Here is a 14,620-nt window from a genome sequence, read left to right as displayed (position 1 = left end):
CAGATTTCACCCCAGGGACCAAACATTCTAGCTAGCTATACTTGCTTTGCTTGTTTTGAAGCACTGGTAGGTTCAACTGTGGCTATGTGAGTTATGGAAATTGAATGAACAACTAAATACAATACAATTTATTTTTGTAGAGCCCAAAATCACACAAGAAGTGCCACAATGGGCTTTAACAGGCCCTGCCTCTTGACAGCCCCCCAGCCTTGACTCTCTAAGACCAGGGTTCTCAACGTCGGTCCTGGGGACCCCCTGTAGCTGCAGGTTTTTGTTCCAACCAGCTTCTGTTTTTAATTGAACTCCTGGGCTAATTAAGTGAACTGATATTTCCCAAGTTCTGTGTTTAAGGAACAAAATATTAATTAAAAAACTAAGTTTGCTAAAAAAATATATATATATTAAAATGTACCAAACAGTTATACAGTATAGGATTAATGTGTTTTTTTCTTTTTAACAGTATTTTCATCTTGATTTTCATTCTACTTTTCTAGGTGTTCTAATTGTTTAATTAATTCACTGTGTACTAATTAGTGGGTCTGACAGTAAAGTAGTTGCAGCGTTTTACAATTCAGCGTTGTTTGCCAGCGTGTCTGCTCTGCTCGTTTTAAGTTGTCATTATTAAGATACAATGAAGGGGAAAAACTGCACAGAGAGAGGACAAAATATAATGAAATCAACAAAAGAAAGTTAAGCATTTAGGTCTATAGCAAAAGCAGAAATATTTATAAATGTCTTATAAATGTAAAAATCATGCTGCTATGCTTTTCTGAATGTCAAATAAAATAAAAAAAATACCCACTAATTAAATGAGATCAGTGCTATCAGGTGTTGTCACTGATTAGGAATCTGGTTGGAACAAAAACCTGCAGCCACAGGGGGTCCCCAGGACCGAGGTTGAGAAACACTGCTCTAAGAAGACAAGGAAAAACTCCAAAAAAAACCCTAGTAGGGAAAAAAATTGGAAGAAAACTTGGGAAAGGCAGTTCAAATAGAGAGACCCCTATTTAAGTAGGTTGGGTGTGCAGTGGGTGTCAAAAAGGGGGTCAATACAACACAATACACAGAACAGAACACAAGTAATGCTCAATACAGTATAACAGTAAAATAAAAATATTACAATTACAGAGCAGAATTTAACAGTAGATGATAATCAGGCGACAGCCAGATGCCACCTCCTCTATTTCTACAGAAGGTATACTGGGCATAGCCTATTGTGAGAAGACGTGGTGCTGACCTGGAATATGCTAGATGGACTAAGGGGAGCTAGAGACTTACTGAGGCGGTGATGGTCTGGCTGGTTGTGCTCAGTGTTTTGCTCTCTCAACTCTTGCTAGTAAAAGCAAATGAGAAGTGAGTCTTATCCAAGTGTTGCTTCATTCTGAGGGGTTAAGGTCACTGAGGTGGTCAAAAAACTCCTTGGTGGCAGGGCCCCGGGGGTGGATGAGATACGCCCGGAGTTCCTCAAGGCTCTGGATGTTGTAGGACTGTCTTGGCTGACACGTCTCTGCAACATCGCATGGACATCGGGGACAGTGCCTCTGGATTGGCAGACCGGGGTGGTGGTCCCCTTTTAAAAAGGGGGACCGGAGGGTGTGTTCCAACTACAGAGGGATCACACACCTCAGCCTCCCTGGAAAAGTCTATTCGGGGGTTATGGAGAGGAGGGTTCGTCTGATAGTCAAACCTCAGATTCAGGAGGAACAGTGTGGTTTTCGTCCAGGTCGTGGCACAGTGGACCAGCTCTACACCCTTAGCAGAATCCTGGAGGGTACGTGGGAGTTTGCCCAACCAGTCTACATGTGTTTGTGGACATGGAAAAGGCATTCAACCGTGTCCCTAGGAGAATCCAGTGGGGGGTGCTTTGGGACTATGGGGTACGAGACCCCCTAATAAGAGCTGTTCGGTCCCTGTACAGCAGGTGTCAGAGCTTGGTCTGCATTGCTGGCAGTAAGTCGAACCCGTTCCCAGTGAGAGCTGGACTCTGCCAGGGCTGCCCTTTGTCATCGATTCTGTTTTTAACTTTTATGGACAGAATTTCTAGGTGCAGCCAGGGTGTTGAGGGGGTCCGGTTTGGTGGGCCCAGGATTGGGTCAGTGCTTTTTGCAGATGATGATGTCCTGTTTGCTTCATCAGGCCGTGATCTTCAGCTCTCTCTGGATTGGTTCGCAGCTGAGTGTGAAGCGGCTGGGATGGGAATCAGCACCTCCAAATCCAAGACCATGGTCCTCAGCCGGAAAAGGGTGGAGTGCCCTCTTAGGTTTGGGGGAGAGATCCTGCCCCAAGTGGAGGAGTTCAAGTATCTTGGGGTCTTGTTCATAAGTGAGGGAAGAATGGAGCGTGAGATTGACAGGCGGATCGGTGCGGCATCTGCAGTGATACGGGCTCTGCATCGGTCTGTCGTGGTGAAAAAGGAGCTGAGCCGTAAGGCAAAGCCCTCAATTTACCACTCGATCTACGTTCCTACGTAAATTATCCTGTGTTGTCAGTCAGTCATTTAGTTTCAAACCTGCTTAGTCTGGAACAGGCTTGTTAGGAAACCCATGCAGATTTGGGGAAAACATGCAAACTCCACACAGGGACGACCCAGGACAATGAAACCTGGTTTCCATCTCCTGTGTTTGTTTATATGGAGAACAGGAGATAAAGTTCCTAACCCAATAGGCATCTATGGGAACCAGTGGCAAACCAACAATATCAAAATGCCTGTGAAGAAGGAATGTGTTTGCTCATTTCAAATAATTAATATAGCAGACATCTGGTTGTATGCTGACAATGTAACAAACGCATGTATTTTGGCAAAAATATTGTTAAATAAACCACTTAACAAAAATCCTGTAGTGAACACCTAGCGAGTGTACTCATTGGTCAGGAGTCCTTCCCAGTAATCAGTCATTATCGTTGGTCTAAAAGAGATGAACAATTAGGAAAGAAAGGTAGGTGAAAATGTTATCAGGTGGGAAGTATGGCTTGTATTTGTGCATATCCAAGGTGCTTCAATAAGCAGAAGGTGAATTCAGCTGTTTAATTTTACCAGCTGCCATGGCGTTATGGCTTAAGCAATGAATGAGGGGAGAGGCAGGACTTCAATTCAAAAACTCGATCCAATCTGAATGTTCTTCCCAGCCATTCCTGAGAGTGCTTTCCTGAATCGGTTTATTTAACAAATGTTTGCCAAACATATACCTGGATGTCTGACATATGGATTATGTGACACCTACATTTTGTTTTTGTTGTTTTGATATCGTTGGCTGTTTTTTCAGCAGTAGATTGCTATATGGGCCGTTGTGTCAGAAAGTTTATCTCCATTGGCCATAAAAATAAGAAATTAAGAATTTTTCTCCTTCATTACTACAAACAAATCGGGATAAGTAACTGATAAAAAAAAAAAAAGCCATTTTCTGGCTGGAGTAGTCCTTTATTTTGTGTATCCGGTCAGGTTGGGGAGCATGCACAGGTACAACACGTTGCTGCACCCACCATACAATGAAATGGCTTGGGATCCTGGTTGGCAACCGCCCAGGCAGACATGCGGTCCAGTCCTGAACTCTGGAAATTACCCTCTTTCTGCCACAGCCAAGTGTTGTGTGGCGCCCCTTTGACCTGGTCCAGCCACTTGGATCCTCAACAGTGAGGATCACCCTCAGGGAATCACGCCACATGGTCGCAGTGCCATAACTGACGCACCCTCACAATGGAGGTATTGTGCTTTATTTGAGACTCTGTGAGCAACAAAGTCAAACCACTGGTACCCAAGAATTCTCCGAAGAGAGAGAGTACCAAAAGGAGCCCAGTCTTTGGCTAAGGTCACTGGATAGCATCCATGTCTCGCAATTGTATAGCAAAACAGGAAGTACCAGGCCACTAAAGACTTGGACCTTCGTCCTTTTGCAGAGAGATTGGGAGTACCACACACCCCTTTCCAGTCTACTAACTTCATAGACAGAGTCATTAGAGACGTGAATGTTTTGTGTATCGTGTTGTTTTTTTAATTGGCAACTCATTGGGCTTTTTCACAATGCCGCGTTCTTTTCTTTTGCATGACAAAAAAAAAGAGCATACAATATTAAATATTGTCCTGGTATTTATGGCTGGTAGGCTTGATGTTGTCGCCATTCAACATTATTTTTAACTTGCACTGTCTGGGATGAATGTGTTGTCCTGAATATCTAAAGTAAACAAATCAACAATGATTTATTGGTAAACATTTGCCATAACATATATAACAGAATCTCATTTTCAAGGAGCCAAATGGAACTCGTGTTGCCTGAAAAATCTAGTCACTTTATGTAATACAAATGATTAATAAGTTTATTTTAATACAGTACATTTGAAACCCTTATTGTTTGGCTATAGTGCATAAAGTCAAAAGGAGTCATGCTGCTTGCTGCCTTGAAGGAAGTTAAGCAGACTGTTTACATTAGAATGAAAGATCTGAAAATCTTTTTTGTTTTCATTTGCTCTTTCTAGTGACGTCTCAGAAGGCAAGCTCAATGAGGAAATGCAGAGCCAAATAAAATAAGTGAAAAATACATACCCATCAACCATTTACATACTTATAAGAAATAATTATTCCAAATATACAATAATAAACTAAGTAAAAAAAAATTCAGGTTTTGAATGCTGTCAGAAATTGAATTCGGGAAGCATTTTAAATAAACAAAAAAAAATGTGTCAGTATAAATGCGGTTTAGGGACATAACAGGAGTTAGTGATGTAACTTCTCAAATCCATGGCCTGATCTGGGCATTGTCTGTGCTGAGTTTAAATGTCTGCTTCTTGTCCGCTTTTCAAATACAGGCATCTGGGGGCTGAAGTGTACCCTTACAGAATTGAGCACAAGGTAGGAATCAACCCCAGATGGGATCCATTGTGGGACACTTATATACTGTACACACACAATTGTGGGCCATTTTAAGTCGCCTATTAAATTAACATGCACTTCTATGTAATATGTATTGAAAACCAGAGCACCTGGGGTGGTCGGGTGTAGTTACTGGGTTGAAGGAGCATATAGACATAGAATAATTTCACAAAATCCACGCAGACCGTGACTGAAGTGGAGTTTAAAAACATTCCTCTGGGGCGGTGATGCCAGCATACTAAATACAGAAGATAAAAAAAGGTTTATGTATATGATGTCTTTGGAGACTTGTACAACTTTTGCAATAAAATTTTTTTGTAAATTGTTAATTTTTTTTTTTTGGTCATAATTGTGCCATTTTGTGTTAAAGGGAGAGAAAAAAAAAATCTCAAAAATCACTTCCTGTTACATTCAGACATTGTGTTGAGCCATGTGACATTTTGTGGTGGTTCTTATAGTACCACACTCCCTCTTTGACAAATGTGATGGTAGTCATGACTGTTGCAGTCTTAGCATATACTCACACTAGGCAAGTTTGTTCCGTACCGCGCCCAAACGTGATTGTCCCCCTTCCCTATTCCCCCGCTGACCTGCACTCACACTACGCTTAGCATTTTGGGCCCCAGGAATGCTTTCATCATGACCATGCAACTTTATGTAAAGCCAAAACAAGATGATCGCATGCATGTCAAAACAATTTTACTTATTTTGTGGTTGTTTGGGAGTCATTTAGGGAAGGATAATGCTCTACCCTCTTACAGATTTGAGTGTACAACTTAGTGTTTTGCTGTTAATCATGCACACTAGTCAAATGAACTAGACTTTGCAGGGTTACATGGGGACATACATGCTCGGGCACAGAATGAATTGCCAGTGTGCATACATCCCTAAACACCTGGCTCTTGGTGCCACTGCTCAACTGCCATGCTGTTCTCCTGTCCATGAAAGAGTTGTCTGAGGTACTCGGTGCCTTTGAATCATTGGTTGGAAACATTCTGTCATCAGATAGGACGCCCCAGCACAAACTAGTAGAATGGCCAGGAGTGGTGGGCGATTAGTTGGCTGAGATCTCTACAATTGTGAATGTCTTTTTTTTTTTTTTTTGGGGTCTTTTGTCTTTGACTTTCTCTCTTATAATTGACCAGGGATTCACCCAGAGATTTATTTTCTCCAAGGATGTATCTGACTGGAGCTTGTTTTCATCTCTACAGCTGTCGACTAACCACACTACAGCAATTAATTCACAGATATTGTTGGTTTTCATTCACATTAATCAGAAAATGTGTAGCATTTCATAATTTTAAAAAGCATTGTATTCTACTGCTATGAAGGGAATAGAGTACTACATAATATACTGGGGTCATGTGGAGGTCCGGTGTTGTGGTAGTGGAAAAAGACAAGCCAATACAGACATGTGAAGAAGGCCTTAATCAGTTATCTTGAGGCAGGGTACCATATTCCATCAAGATACATAGTCACCATCCCTATAAGAAAACATTGTTACAAGAAAAAATCAAGGAACCTATCTAGATACAACCAAAACAATAGCCTAACAAATGACTTTTGGGCTGCACTCACATCTAAAACACTTAAGTTGGTGGAGCCACAAACACTAAATATGTCAAAGAGTTGTCCAACTGACAGCCTTGCTGAGAAGCCAACTGCTGCTGCATACATGTAGTATCTTGAAGGTGAAACTGTTGCATGTGGTTGTGCATGTTCCCCTGGCCGGTGACAGATTTAACATCTGAGACAAGATGCTACCTGAGGACACCCATAATATTAGTGTCATGAAATTGGGTGATTCTCAGCTGCTTTCCTGAAAATGAACAAGCTGTGCAAGTAAGTGACTCCAGTGCAAAATGTTTTTTTTCCCGATTCCTAAACTGAAATGTATAAAATGATCTTTAGTACTGTAAAGAGACGGGTTGCAATAGAGTTTCACTACAAAATGAAACAGTCTTGTATACACAATGCATAACTAAAACCTTTTGTGCCAAGTTTATCCTTGTATTATATTCTGTATTATCAAGTGGTATGTCTCTTTTTAAACGATTATGAAAATGTGATCAACATTCATCTCATAGATCTGAATAAAACTTGGTACAGTTGGCATTATGCGAGAAGTCTGTTTATTTTTGAAGTAATTTAGGTCGCACAGACCTTACTTCGCAGATATTTTGTGCATGTAGTGGCTTGCAGTGCACTGGACACAAGATATTTTGAGTAGTGGAATCTGTGGAAAAACCCTGCTGTGACATAATTATCAGGGCTGCTGCAATATAAAAAGTTCACATTTTAATTAACATTTCCGTTATTTACGGTCGCTGCCTTTGCCAAACCCTATCGGTGATTTTTTTTTTTTCTTCTTCTTTTCTCCCTTGGACCTGTAGGGCTGGTAGCTGTGTTAAGGATATCCACATACTGTTGGCAATAATAAAAGTGCTGTCAAAAGACAGGAATTTAACTGTCCCCAGGAATTCTCTGGACTTGGGTGCTCTCCTGAAATGCATAACAGACTAACTGACTCATTAAGCTTAGTTTTCAAATCCCAGTAACAGTTTCATGTTGGCCGGTGGTGCATTTTTCATTTTTGTATTGCCCGTGCTGTTCAGGTGTCATTAATGCTATGTTTATGATACGTGAACTGCTGTACACACTGGATTGAGTAAATGATAACATAATTAGGCCAAGAACAGCACTTGTGAAAGGAATATTGTTATGTAGGAAGGCATTTGTAACATTACACTGTTTTAAAATGAGCTTGCTGCAGTTGTTCAAATTACAATAGATGTTATATACAGTCATATGAAAAAGTTTGGGAACCCTCTTAATTCTTTGGATTTTTGTTTATCATTGGCTGAGCTTTCGAAGTATCAACTTCCTTTTAATATATGACATGCCTTATGGAGACAAAAGTATTTCAGCAGTGACATTAAGTTCATTGGATTAACAGAAAATATGCAATATGCATCATAACAAAATTAGACAGGTGCATAAATGTGGGCACCCCAACAGAGATGTTACACCAGTACCTCCTTTTGTAAATCTAACAGCCTCTAGACGCCTCCTATAGCCTTTGATGAGTGTCTGGATTCTGGATGGAGGTATTGTTGACTATTCTTCCATACAAAATCTCTCCAGTTCAATTTGATGGCTGCCGAGCATGGACAGCCTGCTTCAAATCATCCCATAGATTTTCAGTGATATTCAAGTCAGGGGACTGTGACGGCCATTCCAGAACTTTGTACTTCTCCCTCTGCATGAATGCCTTTGTAGATTTCCAACTGTGTTTTGGGTCATCGTCTTGTTGGAATATCCAACCCCTGCGTAACTTCAACTTTGTGACTGATGCTTGAACATTATCGTGAAGAATTTGTTGATATTGGGTTGAATTCATCCAACCCTCGACTTTAACAAGGGCCCGAGTCCCTGAACTAGCCACACACCCCCACAGCATGATGGGACCTCCACCACATTTGACAGGAGGTAACAGGTGTTTTTCTTGGAATGTGGTGTTCTTCTTCCGCCATGCAAAGCGCTTTTTGTTCTGACCAAATAACTCAATTTTTGTCTCATTAGTCCAAAGCACTTTGTTCCAAAATGAATCTGGCTTGTCTAAGTGAGCATTTGATACAACAAGCGATACAACATTTGTTCGCAGGTGGGCATGAGTAACCATGTCATTTAAACCCCATTTATGTGCATTTGGCTGAAGGGAGAGGAAACTGCAAGTGTATCTTTTGCTCTTAAAAGCCCAAATGACCTTTGGATTGGTACAGGCAATTTTTACTAAACCATTTATTTGTCAACCCAAGAAGGGTAGAATGGAAGTCACTCAGGCTGGTCTTTTAGTGAAGATACGAAACCCTGATGTTCTCAGAGGAACTTAATTGAGGTTATAGACAGTTGAGAGGTGGAAGATCATCTTAGATTATTCCAGAATCAGAAATCTTTGAAACAAGCAGTGTTGTGGATTGATGCTTTCCTTGGGAAGAGGAGGTGGTCATTGTGGTGTCTGAAAGTCTTTGTAGTCACAAGACTGCAGAGGTAGTTAACATTTGGCCAGAAATGCAGAATGCACTTGTTACAGTGGATGTTTTGGTTGTTTCACATCTTCAGTGTGGCATGGGTCACTGTGCCACCTTGTTTGACATACTGAAGTGGTGTATTTTTAAAAGGTTTTGAGAAAGTATGAATGTAATGGTATAGAGACTAAAGCTGATAAATGAACCTTTGTGGATTCTACCCATACTGTGGAACAGTGGACCATCAGAGGTTATTGTAAATATGTGCTAGGTTAAAAATGAGCTTGCAGATGCCATCAACATATGTTTCTGATCATGTGTCCTGTGAAGGATGCAACTAGTTTAAGGTTTAGTTGCACCTGTGATGCCTCAAGGGAGGGCATGTATTTGTAGAGTGGGGATTATTTTGGTATGCATGTCATTATGTGATGTTGAAAATGATTCAGGGCATCACCAAGGGAGCATTTTGGCTTCTGTTTTGTTTGTGATGTTCATAGGATTTCCATTTTATGGCCAAGTTTGGTGCAGTGCATCCTTTTATCAGTGTGACTTACCCTGTAATTGTTAAAGGTCCTAAAGTTAAAAAAAAACAAAAAAAAAACAAATACACGAGTGACTCAAGTTAAAACATCGTATTGCTGATTTAAAAGGAAAATAAGGGGAAAAAATAGGAATGAATGTTAGAATTGTGTTTAAATTGAGAAATGAACACCTGAAGGGGACTATTGATGTACTCAGTCCCCAGAATTTGAAACAAGAGTGTAGCAATTAATCGGTACCTCTAGTATGTTTAATTAGTACTATATTATTTTAGAAATTTGCATTTCATACTTCTATTCATTATAATTTTGGTTTCCTAATGTTATTTCACAGGATACCATTTGTGGATTGATCTACTCGATTTAACTGAATATGTCAACACCAGATCCCCCGATGGGAGGGACCCCGCGGCCTGGCCCATCCCCTGGACCGGGTCCTTCTCCTGGTGGTATGATGGGCCCTAGTCCTGGTCCCTCTCCAGGCTCAACTCATAGCATGATGGGACCAAGTCCAGGGCCACCAGCTGCAGGGCATCCTCTTCCACCCCAGGGACCATCTGGTTATCCTCAGGAGAACATGCACCAAATGCACAAGGTTAGTAGAAAAGAAACACGATACTTGTATTGAAGTGTTATGCCCAGGATGTGTGTTTCAATAAATTTGTTTGTAATTTTATTTTTCTTTCCCCCACACACAAAATAAAATAACCTCATCTTGCCCCCACCCCAGCTAATCTCTTAACATGTATGCCAATTTGAGTTGTTAATGGGGGAAAAAAAATCATTTAAAAACAATAAAGGAATGTTAGTTCTATTAAGAAAATCCTAAAAGTGTATTTTTCTTTTCAGAAGATAAAGATTAAATAATTAATGGAGCAGCGTATACTAGTACCCCTCAATATTCACTTTATTACTTTATTTCTATAAGAAATACTTTGAATATTCTGCACAATGTTGATCGCAGATTCATTCATGGAAATAGGAACAGTAGACTGAATGTTAAAATAAGAGTTCGCTGCAATTAAAAATTTGATTCCTGCTGCCATTCTGGGACTTGCAGCAAGAGACCCCTGACTATGCTTACAGATTTTACTAGTTTTAATGTTTTTTGGCAGATACAGTATTAGTATGTTACAGTAGGTAGTGATGAAAATAAGATACTGTGTGCTGCATTCACTCTCTGAAAACATTGCCAAGGTTGAGCCTTTTGCATTAGTATGCTTGTATTATGTTAAGTAATATGGTACTCTTTTAAAACATGTTTTATTGAACGTAAAGATTCCATTACAGTATATAAAACTAATCAAATCAGATTACCATTTTAAACAAGAAAATAAAAATGCATTCAATCTATAAACGCACCATGATGCAGGTCCATTTTAACTGGTTTAACATGCCCAGTGTGTCTTTTGTGTAAATGCAGAACATAGCCCAGTGGAAGAGATACGTATACTTCCCTGATATTTCAAAATGCTTAACATGTTCATTTGTTTTATATCTATCATAGCTGCCATTTTCAAAGTACAGGTTAAATTGCTTTTAAGTACAGTAAATAGCAGGAAGATAATTCTGTTATCTTTAATTTGTATTGACAAAAGAAAGGGACATATCTTCGGTATCACTGAGGCTAGTGTTTCTACCACATTTCTGGCATTATCCAACTTAATGTAAAAAAGAACAAAATAATCTAGTGCCTATTTTTATTGTCAACTGATCCCATAAAAATATGCGTCAGTTAAAATTCTATACGTTTTCATTTTATTGAAACACAAAAATATAAAATGTTACAAAATATCCATTTTTATTATGATGAAAGCAGCCGCCCCTTTTTTTCTCATCCACAGTTTCTCAACAGGTTGCCTAAATATCCAGCAACACAAAACAAACTTTTTTTGTTAACACTTTTTGAATACCAAGTTTATATGTTAAAGTCATGCTAGTTTATTATTAAAGTGGGCACCTTAAAATGGAATAGTCTATTTTAGACTCCATTGTAATGAGCTTCTGAAGTGATCACTGACTGGTATCAAGGAGTACTGAAAACACAGTGTGAAATGCAGCTTGCTGCAAACCCCCAGTTATTTTCCCAGTAATTGTGAAAATAGTTTTAGTAGTCATCTGTCACTAATCCCTACAGTACATGAGTGGAACATCATCTCTGTGAATATCATCTGCACATGTAACATTTCTACTACAGCATTTGAATTAGAGTGGTTTTCATAATTCTGCTTTGGTTTTTTTTCCTATGGTGCCCCAGCATTAAGGTAACTATCATGATAATATTCATTCATCATTCTTATTCTGCTGGATGGGTTAGCAACCTGCCAAGTTAGACTAACCAGACCACTGTACCCTCAGCAACTCCTTCCCAGCCCACCAGTGAAATTCTCAGGTGCTCCCAGGCCAGATGAGACGTGCAATCCCTTCAGCATATTCTGTGTTTCTTCCCAATTTGGTTGTGCCTCAAACACCTGCTGTGGGATGAGCCGAGGGGTCTTTCAGACTAAATGCTGAAACAGCCTCACCTGGCTCCTCACAATCTGGAAAAGCTGCAGTTGTACCATCTGAACTGCTGAGCTCCTTACCCTGTCTCAGAATTTGTACTCACTTGCTATCTCATTCTTTCCGTCACTACTCGGTGCTTATGACCACAAGCAAAGCTGAGACTATAGGGTTACTGTTCAATTGAAAGCTTTACCAATCCAGTCCGGTAAGTACACTGTCCGTTGAACTGTTGGTTCTTTACCAGTTCGTTTCGGGCAGCTGCTCATTCTTTATCTGAAGAGAACAAGCCATTTCATTTGGGAGAAGATCAGATTTAAGGGTGCCAGTTCTCATCCTTGTCACACTGAATGCCAGTTCTCATCCTTGTCACACTGAATTCAAGTACAAGTATGTACAGTAAACACAACTTCCATCAATTCATCCATTATCCAACCTGCTATATCCTAACACAGGATCACGGTGGTCTGCTGGAGCCAATCCCAGCCAGCACAGGGCGCAAGGCAGAAAAAATTCCCAGGCAGGGCGCCAGCCCACCGCAGGGCACACACTAGGGACAATTTAGGATCACCAATGCACCTAATACTTTCTCAATGCAAATAGGACTAAGAGTGGCAAAAAACTGCAAACAAGGAATCCCATACTCCTAAAACACATCTCACAAATTTAGAGAAAATTGTGGATAGTTTTGAGGTTGGATTTTTCATTTAATTGAGACAGAATTGTTCTCTTTATATCAGCTGTAATATTTGTTAATTCTGCATGTTATCTCAGGGAAAGCTCAGAATTAGCTTGAGGGCAGTGCAATGAAAAATTCTTCAGTACTGAATCTCCCCATAACTGTTGAAGATGGACTCCTGTGACTTTAATGCGCCTGTCTCTATAAAAATATTGTTTAGTGTAAAGTAAAACAGGCAAACTTTTGTTTCCGTTTTCAGACTATTGTCATATTCCTGTACCAATGATAAAGGCAGGTGCGTTCACCAGAATTTGAATACCTGTTCCTGTCTGCCTTTTATTTATTACTTATCTGACTATTGTTAAGTGTATTCACAGAGGCAGTAAATGTGCAGGACAACAGATTTACTATTTAGCCACATTGAAGTGTTTTTATTTAGAAGTAGCAGCAAACATTTACATTAAACCTCAGCGTTTTTACTTTCTAAATCTCTACAGCTATTTTCATATACTGTATATTTGCAAAATAAAGTTTTATACCTGATTGCTCATGTTTTCAAGTTGCCAGACACTTGGCCAATGTTACTTTCAGTTTTTGTTTAAGTTTTCTTATGGTATAATGTTCTTGGAATATGGTTGCAGCTGTAAGGCAAAGCAATCTAACTGCCCATAGACCACACTAAATAAATATTTTAAGATTCTCATGGGAAGATGAGTTAATACTGCATTTTCAGTTGGTTGCTTTTGAAGTCTTGCATTGCATGGAGTTTCCAGTTACATCAAAATTACATAGGCAGACCTTGTTTACATAATTATTTTACATTTATCTTCTCATTTAGGGTGACACAAGAATTGAAGTTTTAATTATTTTTTCTATTCAAGTCTGTTCTAGTTGTGTATACATGAGCAGAGCTCTGGGTGATCCTTTCCTTTTTCTATTTTTTTTTTTTTTAATTCTCTCTCTCACATCCCTGGTTCTCAACCGATTCCTGGCTTGTGATTTTTGTTGCTTGGTTTTATCATCCTACAACCCTAAAAATAAGTTTTTTCCCTTTCTCCACCTGTCTAAATAATATCCCACTGAAGGTGACAACAAATTAATCATACAGATTCCTTAGTTGTATTTTTCTGTGAATGTGAGCACTTTTAAAAACATAGAAAGAAAATTACAGTGACAGATTTGAACATTAATCTGGTAGAGTTATGAACACTGTTCCAGAGCTTAGGCAGGGATGCAGGTTCAAACTACAAAGGTGTGATAAAAGCGGTCTAATCACCATGGCAGCTTTGTGGCTGCAGAATATTCTAAGAGGAAATGGTCTGACAAAACCCACACCAAGGATTTGGCCTCCTGCAAAGCACAGAGCTGTTTACTGATTAACACTAAGTAGAAAATATCCAGGAGTATACAACTATCTAGCTACAACATCTTATCACAGTCGCATTAGACAGAGCATGGAGGACAAACATCTGTCAGTTCACAGATAGGACTGCAAAACCACCAAACAAAGAATAGTCGGACAAAGCCAAGTATGAAAGTGGAGACTCGCTCATTTACAGTGCTGAAACCACAACAGACAAAACGGGCGAAGTGTGACAGAGTAACGTCAAGACCTCTGATTGCAGAGAACATGTTCCATAGAGTAAAGCAGAAATCCAAGAAAAGTTTGGTAAAAATGATAGTTCAGAAGTAAACTTGAACAAAATAATTCTTGATTGCAAGTAAAAAATAATGAGGTGGTGACTACAATTAGGTTACTGGTCTTAGATTATTGTGGTCTCTGTCCATTATATGGTGAAATTAGCAGTATATGAAAGTTGTTAGGTAAAGCCTTATTTTCCATATCCGGTAATGCTGGTTTCAGTCCCCTGTGGGTGCCCCTAATGTGAGATATAATGGGCATGTGATTATGGGTAAACCAAAGACTTGCTGCAAGGTTTAGATCTCCTGGCTAGCTTGAAAGTCGCTGAAAACTTCCTCATAGACTTTGAAACTGGTGCCTGTCATA

The 14,620-nt window shown here is 39.7% G+C and overlaps 1 protein-coding gene across 6 annotated transcripts in view; it reads left to right on the top strand.

Annotated features, from left to right (window-relative positions):
- smarca4a (SWI/SNF related, matrix associated, actin dependent regulator of chromatin, subfamily a, member 4a) overlaps positions 1-14,620 on the top strand; it is a 70,541-nt gene that overhangs the window by 20,969 nt on the left and 34,952 nt on the right. For all 6 annotated transcript variants that reach the window (XM_039772605.1, XM_039772603.1, XM_039772607.1 and 3 more), the window contains one exon: positions 9,766-10,026. In XM_039772605.1, coding sequence (XP_039628539.1) covers positions 9,805-10,026 — 222 coding nt within the window. In that variant the 5' untranslated portion in view covers positions 9,766-9,804. The remainder of the gene's footprint in view (positions 1-9,765; positions 10,027-14,620) is intronic.

This window comes from Polypterus senegalus, chromosome 12, assembly GCF_016835505.1.
Source record: "Polypterus senegalus isolate Bchr_013 chromosome 12, ASM1683550v1, whole genome shotgun sequence".
NCBI lineage: Eukaryota > Metazoa > Chordata > Cladistia > Polypteriformes > Polypteridae > Polypterus > Polypterus senegalus.
The sequence above is the reverse complement of the archived record's forward strand: the minus strand, read 5'-3'. Positions and strand labels throughout refer to the sequence as shown.